This window comes from Prionailurus viverrinus, chromosome D3 (genome assembly GCF_022837055.1).
Source record: "Prionailurus viverrinus isolate Anna chromosome D3, UM_Priviv_1.0, whole genome shotgun sequence".
Taxonomy (NCBI): Eukaryota; Metazoa; Chordata; class Mammalia; order Carnivora; family Felidae; genus Prionailurus; species Prionailurus viverrinus.
This window is the reverse complement of record NC_062572.1, coordinates 7,955,603-7,970,846: the sequence shown is the minus strand read 5'-3', so window position 1 is coordinate 7,970,846 and position 15,244 is coordinate 7,955,603. Positions and strand designations below refer to the sequence as shown.

Genomic DNA, 15,244 nt, shown 5'->3' with positions numbered 1-15,244 from the left:
CACCCAATGTGGGGCTGAAACCCACAACCCCGAGATCAAGACTCACACACTCCAGCGACTGAGCCAGCCAGGCGCCCCTTAGGCTTATTTTCTTTCCTAAGTCAAAAAATCACCAGATTGGCTTGTGAAATGTAGCTTTCCAAGCTTTTCCCCTAGAGGTTCCAATTCAGGTTGGTCTGTGTAGATCTAGAATCTGTATTTTTAACAAGCACCCCAGGTGCTCCAGGCAACTCAGGAAAACACTGGTAGTTAAAGAACAGTCTTTAATTTCAGTTTTATTTATATTTTGGATACATAATACATTCACAAGTTCCAAATACAACAGTGAAAAATTGCCCTTCCTCCCTGGTTCCCAGTTCTCTCCAGAGACATCCATTGTTGCCAGTGTATTTATTGTGTTCCTATCTAGAGAGATTTTTATACATAAACTAGAACACACCCTACTTTTTCTGGTGGGAAAAAAAAAAAAAAAGCTGGCCTTATATATGCTCTGCCACTGTTCTGTGCCTTCAGAGCAGACAGATCTAAGTACATTTCCTTTCTAGCTTTGTGACTGGTGAACATCCCTGAACCTGTTTCCTTCTCTGAGAAGGTACTAATAATAGCAGGACACCTCATAGGTTGTTGAGGGGTCATGGGAGGAGACACATATCAGCACAGGGCCTGGCACCGAGTGAATGTTCTGTGTCCCAAGTGGGCCAGGCTCAGCTTCCTGGTGTGAGAACCATACCGAGGGTCAGGCCACCCTGCTTATGATTTAGAGGGCAGAAAGAACATCGATAGTGTCCCTGTTTATTGAATCTTTATATCTGGCACTTGCTGAGGGCTTTATGAACATGGGGTTACAGGGTTATACTTCGGACATTGGGCTGGAAAACTATTGTGGAATGTTTATTTTTTTAATGTTTATTTTTGAAAGACAGAGTGTAAGCAGGGGAAGGGGTAGAGAGCAAGGGAGACACAGAATCTGAAGCAGGCTCCAGGCTCTGAGCTGTCAGCACAGAGCTCGATATGGGGCTCGAACCCACAAACCCTGAGATCATGACCTGAGCTGAAGTCGGGAGCCCCTAGAGTATATTATAGTGTGTTTAGCAGGATCCTCAACCTCTAGCCACTAGTTGCCAGTAATATCTTTCCCTGCCAGTTGTGACAACCAAAAATGCCTCCAGACATTGCCAAGTGTCCCCCAGCAAGGAAGGGAGACAAGAGCACCCTCAGATTAGAACCACACCTTATTTCATCCTCATGTTAACCACGGTAACCTGGGTGGTAAGGACTTCTTTCTCCCCCTGGGTAAATCCATGCAGCCCGTGGGGACGTCTGTCTTCCTTACCTAAAGTCCTTCCCAGAACTCCACCCTCTCCACCCCACCCACAATCACACACCGCAAGCCCTGGGCTGAAGCCACCAGGTTCTTTATACTCCCTTGCTCAGGAATGGGGGCCCAGAATGAAAGCTGTAACAAGAGGATCCCCAAAGCCAGCTGGGGAGAGGATGATCCAGTGCTGGGAGGAGTGAGGTGCCCTCTGAGGGTGCCAAGGGTGTGCCCAAGTCACCACTCACTTCTGCAGAAGCCGCACCGGTTTGAGCAGTTGGGCGACGGGCTTGAATTTCTCCAGAAGCTCTGGTGTGTTCCCTGCAGGGGCAAGGGGCTGGTGGCAGCTGGCGACCCAAAGATGCTGTACCATCACCCTCTCCTGGAACCCCACTTAACACCCACACGAGGAGGGGCTAGGACAGATGCGCAAGTGCAGGCCTGGGGCAAACTACCTTACTCAAGGGCTTTCAGGAGGGACCTGGTCTTTGAGGAAATGAGTTTTGAAGGGGAGGAACCAAAAAGAACCAGCTGGATTGCAGGAGGAAAGAAACCCACCCTCTGGTCCTGCCCCTGAGCCCCTTGGCCAAAGGAGACCCCAGGAGCTTTCTCAACCACATCCGAGGGGGGAAAGTATGTCCATCCCTCACCTGGCATCAATCTTCATCTTCCTCTGTCTTCTTGAACATGGCCAAGGCTTCCTCCAGCACACCATTAGGGTCTAGAATTTCGATCTGGAGGGAAGCAGTAAGGGGTTGGATTGGGGAGCATGGAAGGCCCAGGCCGCCATCCTGTGGGGTGCTGCCCACCTTGTGGGGTGCTGCCGACTCTGGAAGTGCTATCTGCCTTGGGCGTTGCCAGTCTCCATGGGGATGCCCCGACTGAAAACAAAATCTGGTCTGTTCCCTAGCTGGGCTGGGCTGGGCTGGGCTAGGCCTGGCCAGGCTGGATGTGCCTGGGTGTGTGTGGGCGGTTGGGGGGGAGGTACTGTTTTCTGTCTCTCTGGGTGTGGCCACAGGGCCCTGGTGGGTGCTGCCCACCTTAGGAATGGGGAACTGGGTGGGCTCAGGGGCCTCATCGCGGCCAAAGTCAATCATTGTGCCACACTTGGCCACGTCGTCCACCCAGAAGCCTTCAAACAGCTGACCGTGGTCCAGGTGGAAGAAACGGCCCGACCCATTCTTCATGCCTCTCTGCCAGTAGCCCTCGTAGCGGTTCCCGTTCTCTGGGGGAAAGGACAGGGTCACTTGGGTGCTGGACACACCTAACCAGGCCCCACTACCACGTTGGCCCCTCCGCATGCCACTGTGCCCACAGGGAAGCCAGAAGGAGACCAAGATGTTGAGAGTGCCCTGGGCTGGGCTGGGCTGGGCTGGAGTCTGGGAGACCCGAACTATAAACATCAGAGCCTAGGGGTGTCAATGGCTTCCGGAATCACAGCCGGTCCAAGTCTTGCCTCCACTACTTGCCTGAATTTGGATGAGCAACATCGTTTCCTATTTATATAAAATGTAGCTACTGACATGAAGAGGCAATGTTTTTCCAGCACTCATTCTGCGCATGGTTCTTTGCTATGTTTCTGACCTCACGCGCTCCTCACAAAAACAGTTCTATGAAGGATAACGGACTCCATTTTTACAGATGGAGCTTGAAAGCTCAGGGAGTTTGACTGACGTGCTCAAGGTCAAGGAGCTAGGAAGTGTCAGAGACAAGATTTGAAGCCAAGGGCTGTTCATCCCAGGAGACCATGCTCTTAATCATGAATTAACTCTCCTGCTCAACGGATGGTGGTGCTGCTGCAAAAGGAGTAATAATAAAGCTAGCACTTGTCCGCTGAGACGCTCGCAGCCATGTGGTCTCGGGCAAATCACTCGACCATTCTGTCTCATTTCCTCGTTTGTAAAATGGGAATAACAGTAACACCTACCTCACAGAATTGCGGTGGAGATTAAATAAGTCAAAACGCAGAAAGGGCTTAGAAGGATACTGGATAAACTCTAGGTCAGAGGTCAGCAGACTTTTTCTGTGAAGGGGCAGACGGTATTTTCTGCTTTGTGTGTCACATGTTCTCTGTCACAGCCAGCCACTCAACTCTGCCATCGAATCATGAAAGCAGCGTGGACAATGTGTAAATGTATGAGCAAGTCAGTGTGCCAGTAAAACTTTACTTACCAAAGCGTACGCGGAGCTGGATTTGGATTTGGTTCAAGGAATGTAATTTGCTGACACCTGCTACCTCCAAGTATGAGCTATGATATTGTTGAACATTTACTATTACGTGTCAGGCACCATACTGAGCACTCCACAAACCTCAGTGAACCTTCACAATACCCTACTTAAGTTTTATTTTTATCCTTACTTTACAGATGAGAAAACCAAAGCGCGAGAGTTTAAGCAAATTGCCCAAGGTCACGTAGGTAGTAAGAGCTTGCGGTGGGATTTGAACCCAGGCAAGCTGTCTCCAGAGTCTGGGCCACTAGAAATGATGCACTTAGAACCCTTACACTATGTGTGGCCGCAGCAGGTGCTCACTAAATGCAGGCTATCAGATGCTCACTGAAAGCAGGCACAGCACTGGGTGCCCGGGGGATTGAGGACCACAGACAGAAGTGACTGGAATAAACCCTCCTCAGTGGCCCCAATGCCTCAGTTTGGCCAAATCTCACTGGAAGTTGGAATCTTGAGTTTTCAGGAGACTGAGCTCTGGTCTGTGTCCTCACTAAGAGCACTTACTATGTGCCAGGCATTGGGGAAACAGTGGGGAACAAAATAAATACGCAGTCCAGGTCCTTATCCAGCTCACAGTCTGGAGAGACAATGGCACTAGCTTTATAGATAGCCTACTATGTGCCAGACGTGTTCGTAGCACCTACAAAGTGGGTACTACTAGCACTCCCATTTTACAGGTGAGGTAACTGAGGCACCGACAGAAAGAAACTTGCCCAAGGTTATACACCTAGCGCTAAAAAGGAAAGGAAGCAAGCAGGTGCTGAGGAGGATGTGCTTTAGTGGAGTGAACAGGGAAGGCCTCTCTGAGGAGGAGACAGTGCAAAGACCTGGAGGATCTTCTTTCTATTGCGAGGAAGAGAGAACTGCAGTGCAAGGGCCCTGAGGCAGAAAGCGTGGGAGGAACTGGAAGAACATGAGTCTGGCTGAAATGAAGGGATTCCCAGAGGAAGACGTGGGAAGCACAATTAGGTGAGGAGGGCCAGATGGTGCTGCCTACGGATGGTTGAAAGCAGGGCAGCCACCAGGTCCAATCTGTAAAAAATTCATGCTGGTTGCTATGTAGGGAATGGGTTAAGTCCTGACGCTAAGGCAGTTTACTTGACTGATTACTCTTTCCTCTGTTCTTTCCCAGCTCAATGCCTATCAGGTTCCTTCCCTTCCTTCAAGTCTTCTGTTCAAATGTCACCTCTTGAGGGAGACATTCCCTGACCATAAGTCAATCTAAATCGCTCCTGTCCACAACTCCTTTGTCATCCAACACACCTTTCTATTTCCAAGGGATATTCCTTAGCACTTTGGATCTAACGACTAACAGACTGCATTGACCTTGAGCAAGTCACTTAACCTCTCTGTACCTCAGTTCATCTGTAAAATCGGGCTAAGAGTATCTATCTTATAGGACCATAGCCAGGATTAAGTGAGCTCAGTGCTGTGTAAGCATAGACTATGATTATTAGGACCATAAGAAAATGTCTTAATTGTTGATGTTTATTGTTAGGCTCCCCCTTTCGAATATAAGCTCCCAGGAGGGCACCTGGGTGGCTCAGTCGGTTGAGAGTCAGATTCTTGATTTTAGCTCAGGTCATGATCTCACCATTGGTGAGATTGAGGCTGGGTCAGGCTCTGTGCTGTCAGCTCGGAGACCATTTGTGATTCTCTCTCTCCCTCTCTCTCTGCCCCTCCCCCACTCTGTCTCAAAATAAATAAATAAACTTAAAAAAAGAAAAAAGGAATATAAATTCTTTGAGGGCAGGGATCTGGTCCTGTCGTTCATCTTAGCTGGAGCTGGAGAAAGGGTTGTGGGTGGGGCGTGGCCAGCAGGCTATTGGGGCGGGGCACTTACTCAGGCGCAACATGCCCTCCCCATTCGGCTTGTCCTTCAACCACTGGCCCTCGTAGATGTCGCCGTTACTGTAGTACATGCGGCCCCACCCGCTGCGCTGGTCGCCACACCACTCACCCTCGTAATACTCCTTGGGTCCGAAAAACTGAATCCCATAGCCCTGAAAGCACGAAGGTGTCCCTGTTCATGGCGTCCCCAACACCAGGAAAGTCACCCGCATCTTCCCTGGCACCCAAGCCACACCCTGGCTACTTCCCTGTTTCCTCCCTCAGCCCTACATCCCAAGCTCATGGTCGTGAATTGAAAAAGCTCCCCGGGTTGTCCCCTTGCCCTCCACCCCTATGCTGTCACCTTCATGCAGCCCAGTATCTTGTCTCTGCTCCTCACGGGTCCCCTTCCTCCAACTCTCCCATTCTCCCCTCCTCATGCATCCCCCAGTAAGCAGCTAGACGGATCTTTATACATCGCACATCTGATCATGTTTGCCCCCTCTCCTCAGCTTTGATTTGACCCTATTAAAAGTCACAGATGCTTCTGAGAGAATCCGATCAGTTATGGACTTTCTCCCCAGAAAAATGAACACCACAACTACAGAGAATCATGGACTCCCCGCAGATCACACCTAAGGAAGTTGGGTTAAGCAGCCCATCTACCCCTCAAAATCCTGATTCTCCATATAGCCTTCAAGGCCCCCACCTACCCCTCCCCCCTCACTCCTACCTGTGGGCACACACACCTTGCTGTTTGACACATTCTTTGTTCCTTCCACTTCGCTACTTCCTCTTCTTCTCCCCCCCCCCCCCCCCCCCGTTTAAGTCTTTGTACCTTTTGGCATCACCTCCTGCAGGAAGCCTGCCCTGAATTCTCAATTCCTGTGGGCTCCCTGTGAAAACCTCTATCCTAACACCATATTAAATGTGAATTGTTTATTTTGGGATCTCTCTCCCTACTGGTCAGTAAACAGTTTCAGAGTAGAGATCATGAAATCCTGAGCTCTACCACTTGCCAGCAGTGTGTGACCCCAGGTAAGGCACTTCACCTCTCTGAGCGTGTTTCCTTATGAATAAAATGAGTGATGATGATGATGACGATATTGTGAGTTAGCTGAAGCATCATATGCTGTGACTCTGGCATCGCAATAGCAGTTGTTCAATAGCAGCACTGTTATTATCTGTCTCTATGGCCTGTGGTGAGGGGTCAGGCACTTATGGGTTGAGGATATGCCTCTGGCTGGCTTCTACCTCCAGGACCTTCCTTTCTTGTTCTGTGGCCAAGGGTGTGGCCTTTGCTTTCTTGCTCCCACTTTTCCTACCCCCTTCTTGTTCAGGCCCAACAGAAGGGGGATTCTTAGAAAGGAATGCCCAGGGAAAAGAAAGCCAGGAAATGAGTGGGGGAGATGGGGGAGGAGACTTGGCCCCCACACAGCCTGGCTGGCTTTTTGTAGCCACAGGGTTTCATGGGCTCCTCCCTGGGCCCTCTCCTCTTGCTTCCTGTTTCCTGGGTTTTGTTCTGAGAACCCTTGATGATTCCCCACCCCTTCCTTCTCCCACGCACACAGTGCCCTTGTCCTCCTTCCCTCAACCCTTCCCCCCTTTTCTCCCAGGCCTCTCTGACTGCTCCCCCTACACACACACACACACACACACACACACACACACACAGCCTGCTTTCAGCCTGGCCCACACCCCAGAGCATGATCGGAACCACTCACCGATTTTTTATCATCTTTCCACCAGCCAGAGTATACTTTCCTATACTTTCCCTTCTCTTGGTCAGGATTGCTGAGGGTGCCATAGCCATCTCGCTTCCCAAACTTCCAGTCTCCCTCGTAGATGGCTCCTTTTTTCTTCCAGATCTGTGTTCCTTTTCCTGATGACACAGAGACGGGCCAAGATTGCAGACACGGCAGCCATGGGGCTGGAGGGGCAGATGCTGTGTCTGCCTTGGCCTCAGGGGCTGCCTTGGTGTTCTCAAGGGCTGGGCCAGGGTCTGTGGCCCTAGACACCCACCAGTAGGGAAAACACCAAGAAAGTTCCATTTCTACAAACAGCAGTTCTCCAGTCCTTTGCTCTGAAACCAGATTGCTCTAACAAATCCCAAGTAGAAATCTGCCACTTCTTTTTCTCTTAATAAGCTTTGTCTCTTTTTTTCTATTTTAATATTTTTAATGTTGATTTATTTTTGAGAGAGACAGAGACAGAGTGTGAGCGGGGGAGGGGCAGAGAGAGAGAGGGAGACACAGAATCCGAAGCAGGCTCCAGGCTTCGGAGCTGTCAGCACAGAGCCCGACTCGGGGCTCGAACTCATGAACCATGAAATCATGACCTGAGCCGAAGTCAGACACTTAACCGACTGAGCCACCCAGGTGCCCCTAGCTTTATCTCTTAATAATACTGAATGATTATGCCAGATGGCCAGAATTTCTAGAAAATATTCTGCATATTTCTTCAGTTCTCCAGAACACACATGGGGACCCTCTCCTACCACTCCTGCTTCGTCTGTGTCTTCCACTCCCGCCTTCCAGACTGCTCTCCAACCACTAGGGCCTCCCTGCTGTTCCTGGATCCCGCCAGATATGCTTCTGCCTCAGGGCCTTTATACCTGCTTATCCTTTGGCCTAGAACGCTCTTCTCCAAATATTCACTCACTCCCTACCTCCTGCAAGTCTCTGTTCAAATCTTTCTCAGCGAGGCTTACCCTGACCAACCCCTGTAAAATCACAAGCCTATCTTCCTCTCTTACCCTGCTCTGTTTCTTTCCATATCCCTTATCAACTCCTAACCTAACAGACAATTCACTCACTTATCATTTATTGTCTATTGTCTAGCTCTCCATGAGGAGAATGTGCACTGAGGACACAGACTTTGGTCCGTTCTGCTCACCGCTCTATTCCCAGCACCGAGGAACAGTGCCTGGCAAGTTGCAGGAGACAAATACATGCTGAACAAAGACATTTGTTGAACAAAAGGATGAATAAAATATTTGTGGAGTACCTATATGGGCCAATTCATGTCTTGGTCCTTGGTAGCTCAGGAACAAATCCAACATTGTCCCTGTGAGCTTTCTGATCTTGCACAAATAACTTAATGTTATTAAGTGCCTCAATGTTATTAAGCTCCTCATCGGTAAAAGGGAGATGAGAGAATCTCATGGGGTTGTTCTATCACTAAATTCATTAACGTACGGAAAGCACTTAGAACAGTGCCTGCAAATAGGAAAGATGTTACCAATTATTTTTGCTCTTGAGGTAGAGCTCTCACTGGGTTGTCTATACCTGTCCTCCTTCTAATTTTATTCCTTTTGGGGAACCAGCACCTCCCAAACTCTCAATCCCTAAGGTTTGTATGGATCAGACTCCTCCCCCTGGCAAGGCTAGCCAATCAGCCCAGGCCACTGTGATTGGTTCAATGAAGGGCATGTGATTCAAGTTGGTCTAATGAGACTGTTTGCCTCTGGGATGACGGCAAATTTACCACCTCCTCAAAGGTCCTTTTTTTTTTTTTTTTTTTTTTTTTTTTAGTTTATTTATTTATTTTGAGCGAGAGAGAGTGCAGGAGTGGCAGAAAGTGAGGGAGAGAGAGAGAATTCCAAGCAGGCTCCGTACTGGCAGTGTGGAGCCCTAGGCAGGGCTCAAACCCACAAACTATGAGAGATCATGACCCTAGCGGAAACCAAGAGCAGATGCTCAATGAACTGAGCCCCCCATGCGCCCCAATAAGGTCCTTTGTGGTTGGAACCTTTGCCCTGCCTGCCCTTTCTCCTGACTCTCTCTGCTCTGGGCACATGGGCTTCCAGTCAGTTCCAAAAACAAGACTGAACAAGACTTAATACAGCCCAAAGCCTTCCATGCTGATTCCACCATCTAGAAGATATGCTCTTCTACCAAGTGAATCCTTATCCTTTTGCACTCAGCTCAAACATCACCTCTCTGTGTTCTCATGGCTGCCTCTGTGTCTCCTCTCTGGCGCTCTTCACATCCTGATGCCACACTTTTATTTTTATTTTTTTGATGCAAAATAACCTTGTTTTATTATGTACAGACTATATATAAACAAATCACCCACTCTGAAAACAGTAGGTTCTGGCTTTTCCCAGGGCCCTCAGAAGCGTCTGGGAGACAGTTCCTTCCCCAGAGAGGAGTGTGTGTGTGTGTGTGTGTGTGTGTGTGTGTGTGTGTGTGTGAGAGAGAGAGAGAGAGAGAGAGAGAGAGAGAGAGAGAGAGAGAGATCTAGCCACATGCTTCTCCTTGCCTAAAATCTTACACTTTGGCTCCAGCTTCTCTGGTCCAGGAGGAGGTCTCAGCCTGGGGCAGGCATAAGCCAATCACTCAACTTCTTTTTTTTTTTTTTAAGTTATTTATTTATTTTGAGAGAGAGAGAGAGCATGAGCAGGGCAGGGGCAAAGAGAGAAGGAGAGGGAGAATCCCAAGCAGGCTCTGTGCTGTCCGCACAGAGTCCAATGAGGAGCTTGAACTCACAAACCATGAGATCATGACCTGAGCTGAAATCAAAAATCAGATGGTTAACCAACTGAGCCACCCAGGTGCCCCTCAATCACTCAACTTCTATCTTATTCTTCTGCAAAGAATCGAGGAAGGATTGCCACTCTGCTGGGTAAAAATGCTTATAGACATTGGTCTTATTCTGAATCTGTTTTGGGATATCTTGACAGTAATCCTCCTCATCTTAGGCCATAGCTTTATAGTCATCCCCATGGTTCTCCACCATGTAGCATACATAGTCATTGAGTTTTCCAGACAGCATGTTTCCTTTTTTTTTCTGGGAGGCTGGCTTCTGCCTCCAGGTCATTTAGCACATAGGTATGTGACCCTCAGTAAATAATTTCTTCTCTCCGAGTCCCAATTTCCTCTTCTCTAAAATGGGATATTACTTACTGTGTGGCTTCTCTGTGAGACTGGAGCTCCCTGGGGGCTGGCATTAAGCAGATGCCCAGTACAGGGCCTGGCATGGACTAGGAGTGCAATGGGTGTTAGCAGAGTGAACGAATGAACAGGCTTGGGAAGCACTAGCCACTCCAATCCTTGCCCTGAATGATGATGACTTTTGACTGCTTCCAGGCTGCTTACACCACAGCAATCCCCTGTCAGCGTGGTCAAAGGCACGTCTTGAAGAGAGGGGAGGCTGGGTCTGGATTCTCTGACAGGTCCATTTTCTGGATCCCCAGCCCAATCAGCTCTATGCCTCCAGGGTCCTAGGGGAGGCAGGACTCACACAGAAGAAGGGCTCAGAGGGCCTTGTCAACCCATGAGTTCATATCACAGGTGGGACAGCTGAGATCCAGAGAATGGGAGATGGCTTACCCGAAATCACACAGCTGTTCAGTGGTAGAGCCAGGGTCAGAACTTCGGGATCCTGATTCCTAGTTTAGGGCCTTGTCCACCTCACCTGCTGCCCACAGGGACTAAAGCACACAAACAGGCATCTTTAACTGCACACAAAGCCCGGAGTAGCTGCATAAAGTCTGGCCTTTAAGTCAGTGCTGAGTGGTGGTGTTGTGTCGCACATTGGGTTGGGTGAGCTTTGGAGTGCTTCCGGACAAGGAAAGTTCTCAGGAGTGGTGATCCCTGCCACGCTCAGCCCTCAAAGAACACTCAAGAAGTTCCCCTTCTGTACAGACCCTGGGCTACACACTTGATAGACGTCATCTTTTATCTTTACTGATAAGTATTTTCCCACTTTACAGATTGGAACACTGAGGCTCAGAGTGGGGTAATTAGTTCCTCAAGGCCAGAGTTGGTGAAGCTGAGATTCTGACCCAGCTTTATGGACTCCAAAGTGCTTAGCTCAGGAAGGCAGGACAGAAAAGTGGTTAAGAACATAGCATCTGGATTTCAAGTCCTGAGTGAGAAGCCATACCATCTGTTTAGAATAAAAATTTGTTTTTTGGGGGGTGCCTGGCTGGCTCTGTCAGAAGAGCATGTGACTCTTGACCTTGAGGCCATGAGTTTGAACTTCATGTTGGGTGTAGAGATTACAAGAGTTTGAACTCATGACCCCAAGATCAAGAGTCACATGCTTGGGGCACCTGCGTGGCTCAGTCGGTTAAGTGTCCAACTCTTGGTTTCAGCTCAGGTCATGATCTCATGGTTCGTGAGTTCAAGCCCCGCATCAGGCTTCACACTGACAGTATGGAGCCTGCTTGGGATTCTCTCCCTCTCTCTCTGCCCCTCCCCTGCTCGCTCTATCTCTCTCTCAAAATAAATAAATAAACTTAAAAGAAAAAAAAGAGTCACATGCTCTACCAACTGAACCATCTAGGTCCCCCTAAATAAATAAAACTTAAAAACACTTGATTTTCTTCAGGGCTGATTTTGTACCACAAGGACCCCCATGATGTTTGCTGGTTAAAGCTACAGTTAAATTTGAAGCCCCAGCTAGTTGTGTGTGTATGTGCTTGTGTGTGTGTGTGTCCTCTCTCACTCATTACTGGTCAGACCCCCACATCAGAGCTCTTTGAATCACCACTGCAAGTGGTTTGGGGGGCTCCTTTTCCTCCTGCTAGCCAGGCCCAACTTAGCCCAGGTCTCAGAGGGTAAGGACTATGCTGGAGTCCCTAGAACCCAGGCCGTGGTTATGGTTGGTATCTCAAGACCACTTTGTCCCGCGCTGGTCCCTGGTCATCTAAAGTCAGGGTTCAGTTTGGTTCCAGAGCCCCAAGCTGTGGAGGCCCCCAGCTGGTCCAGGTCAGCAGCATTTACCCCCTGGGGGAGCCCTGGTGACATATCTTATGATATCTTACGTCCCTGACAAGCTCTGCCAGCTACTTCCTTGGCCCCCATCACCCACCATGGCCCAGACTCCATACTCCCAAGCCCCTGAAGATCCCCCACTCACCATGTTTCATGTTGTCCTTCCATTGGCCCACATAGCAGTCACCATTGACAGCATTCACCTGGTGCCTCAGTCCATTCTTTTGGGCCTTCTGGTCCCACTCCTTCCACAGGGGCTCCGACTTTTGCAGGCACTTGGAGATAGGCATGTTGGCTGCTTCTGCGGGACCAGAGGTGCTGGCAAAGGGTTAGGGACATCAGGGGCTCAGTGTGTCCCTAGTAATGCCAGGATCCCGGGGCTTCCTGGGGAGGCACTTGTCTGAGCCCAAATGGTGTGAGTCATGTGTGTTTGGAGTCCCCGGGCAGATGAGCAGCCATTTGGGGGGGATCCTTCTGCACTAGACTGGCCCATGTCTGTCATCTCCTTTGCGTCTCTAGGGCCTCCCTGAGGTGGGTCTGATGGCACAATTGCTTGGGAACCCAGGGAAACCAGTAGAGCAGGGGGGTTTGTGATGACAAAGCTGTCCCCCACCGATGGTTGAAAGTCACATATTTAATAACCAATATGACCAGTCAGAGTGGATGCTAGTCCTAAGTCTAGAGCCTGGCCTGGAGCCCCCAGTGGTGAGCAGTGGGATTCACTCAGGGAGAGTTGGTGGGAGAAGAGCTAGCCAGGCCACTCTGGGCTGGTGGACAGCTGCTGTAGCAGAGCCCACAGGGACACCTTCTCTGCACCCAGCACCCAATACTGTAGTTCTTTTGGTCCTGCCTTATCTGTTAGTGGGTACTGGAAAGGCTCAGGGCCTGGCTTTTGAAGTGGTCAGGAAAGCCCACCAACTAAGGATACTACATCTCGGGTGACCAACTGTCCGGGTTTGCCTAGGATTGCAGGGTTTCCTAGGAATTTGGATTTCAGTGCCAAAACTGGGCTGATCCCAGGCACACCAGAATGGATGGTCATCCTTTTATCTATGACCTCTGCCCTCTGCCCGGATATTCTACTTGTCTGCCTTATTACCTGCTTAGGTTTTCCCATCAGACCAGGGCTCTCCTTCCTGCCACGCCTGATGGGGTTGCAGGGAATCTCTGGGTGGTCTAAGGTCTCTCTGTAGTCTGGGACCCCACCACCTGTGCTCTTCATGTCCTCAAGATCTCCAGTGAGGACATTCATGTCTATCTGTGTGTCTCGGCGCAGCTTGTGCAAGGTGATAAAGATGGTCTCCTCCCAATCAGGGGATCTGTTCCCCCTCAGCAAATACCATCTATCCTGCTCCATGGGTTTGGGCAATACTCACACGTGTCAGTGGAGCTGGCAGAAGGGGCTAGAGTGAAATATTTAACCAATATCCTGATAGGTACTGACCAATTAGAATGACCTCTGGGCTGAGCAGGTTTCAGGAGGTCATGGTATCTCAAGCATCCAACCACCCACAGCCAGCAACCTGTGGGTATGCAACCTGTGCAGTCGAACAGGGCCCACCCTTAGAAGGGCCTGTGCTTGGTTTATTCCTTTGATGTCCCTGTTTTTTAATTCTATTAAAAAAATTTTTTTAAACGTTTATTTATTATTGAGATACAGAGAGACACAGAGTGTGAGCAGGGGAGAGGTAGAGAGAGGGGGAGACACAGAATCCGAAGCAGGCTCCAGGCTCCAAACGGTCAGCACAGAGCCCGACGCGGGGCTCAAACTCACAAACTGTGAGATCATGACCATGGCCGAAGTCGGTCGCCCAACCGACTGAGCCACCCAGGTGCCTCACTGTTTTTTAATTCTTAATATTTTGTGGGTGAGGGCCCCCTTTTCCATTCTGCACTGGGCCCACACATCAAGAAGTTCCTTCTGTTGGGCTACAGCAGGGTCTCCAGGAGTCTGACCAGGCTGACCAAGCACACAGGCTGGCATTTATTTTGACAATCGTGCCTAGGAACAGGTAAGTACCTCTTGGTAAAGAAAACAGCAAGGGCAAAAGCTGGGAGGGAGTAAACAGTCTCAGGCCTTAAATTTAATGTGTTTTTTCCCCCTCCCATTTCCTAGTACCACCTGTATGATGATGGATTTTTATATGTAAATTAATTCACTTTTAAAAATCAATATATTTATCATGTGAAGAAAGAGACTTCACATGTCATTACCATAAATGGAAAAGGAGCGTCAGATACCCTAAGGGGAAGGTACTGTAAAAATTGAAATACTATAAAGAAACCAACTTAAGTCTTAGCTAGATATTGTGGCTTACTGAAGTTGAGTTTAGCAAATGTTCAGAAAGTTGGTAGTGTCATATTACCCCCAAACTGACACTTTCTCCTTGGCTTACTCAGAAGCGTAAGAGAACCTAGAACCTAATAACTTTTTTACGATGTCACTGGGTGTTACTTAATGCCTCATCAGTGTAGTATAAAATCATCCTCTGTCCCACACTTTCCCGGGAACACAGGTTCAACTCAAGAGGAGGTTGCGGTCTTAATATGGGAGCCACTGCCAGGGAAAGGAAGCCTTATGAGGCGGTGCGCGGACTCTGCCCCGTAGTTTGTATACTAAATCGCAATAAACTACAACGGAAGGTGGAGGGGCGGGGCCCAGATGGCTGAGGGTCCGTCCCGAGCCCCCACCCCACTCACCTGCGCCAGCTCACCTGCGAGGCAGAACCTGGATTCTCAGCCCCGGGGGCGAGAGCGGTGGGGTCTCAGCCTCCTGCTTCAGTCGCCGAGTGCAGCTCGCGCCTAGGCGTCCCTGGCCCGGCTGGGGTCGCTATGGCAACGCGGGGCCCCAGCAAAGCCACCGGCAGTGCCCGCCCCTTCCTGCGGAGACTGCGCTCGCTGAGCAGCCGGAAGGGTGCAGATCCGCAGGCGTGGGGAAGGATGTTTTAGGGCCTGTGGAGGTCGAGGGCCGCTGGTACATAGGCCTGGTGGCCAAAGGCTGGTGGGCGAGCCCGAAGACCCCACAGCCGATAACCGCGGAGCGTGGGCCTCAGTGTGTCCCGGGAGGCTACTGCCCTTGCCATGCGGCGCCCCTCTCCCATCTGGGGTCCTCTGGGTAAATACAAAACCCTAAGCAGACAGAAAAAGA

General features: G+C 49.8%; 1 protein-coding gene across 2 annotated transcripts; it reads right to left on the bottom strand.

The window, feature by feature from the left end:
- Positions 1 to 1,399: 1,399 nt before the first annotated feature.
- Positions 1,400 to 14,920, bottom strand: MORN3 (MORN repeat containing 3). Of its 2 annotated transcripts, none has more exons than XM_047828580.1 (7): positions 14,811 to 14,920; positions 12,242 to 12,414; positions 7,099 to 7,256; positions 5,388 to 5,547; positions 2,356 to 2,540; positions 1,966 to 2,049; positions 1,400 to 1,636 (listed from the first exon to the last, which is right to left on the bottom strand). In XM_047828580.1, exons 2-6 carry the CDS (start codon positions 12,384 to 12,386, stop codon positions 1,972 to 1,974), a joined length of 726 nt encoding a protein of 241 aa, XP_047684536.1. In that variant the 5' UTR covers positions 12,387 to 12,414; positions 14,811 to 14,920; the 3' UTR covers positions 1,400 to 1,636; positions 1,966 to 1,971. The 2 variants fall into 2 exon arrangements, with proteins under 2 accessions (XP_047684536.1, XP_047684537.1); XM_047828581.1 differs by having other exon boundaries at positions 14,797 to 14,908.
- Positions 14,921 to 15,244: the final 324 nt, after the last annotated feature.

Coding starts and splice junctions, on each gene's coding strand:
- MORN3 (XM_047828580.1), bottom strand. CDS start 12,386: ATGCCTATCTCCAAGTGCCTGCAAAAGTCGGAGCCCCTGTGGAAGGAG. Junction 2,541..5,387: donor GGAGGGCATGTTGCGCCTGA/GTAAGTGCCCCG, acceptor CCTTTCCCCCAG/AGAACGGGAACCGCTACGAG. Junction 2,050..2,355: donor CCCAGTTCCCCATTCCTAAG/GTGGGCAGCACC, acceptor GCTTCCCTCCAG/ATCGAAATTCTAGACCCTAA.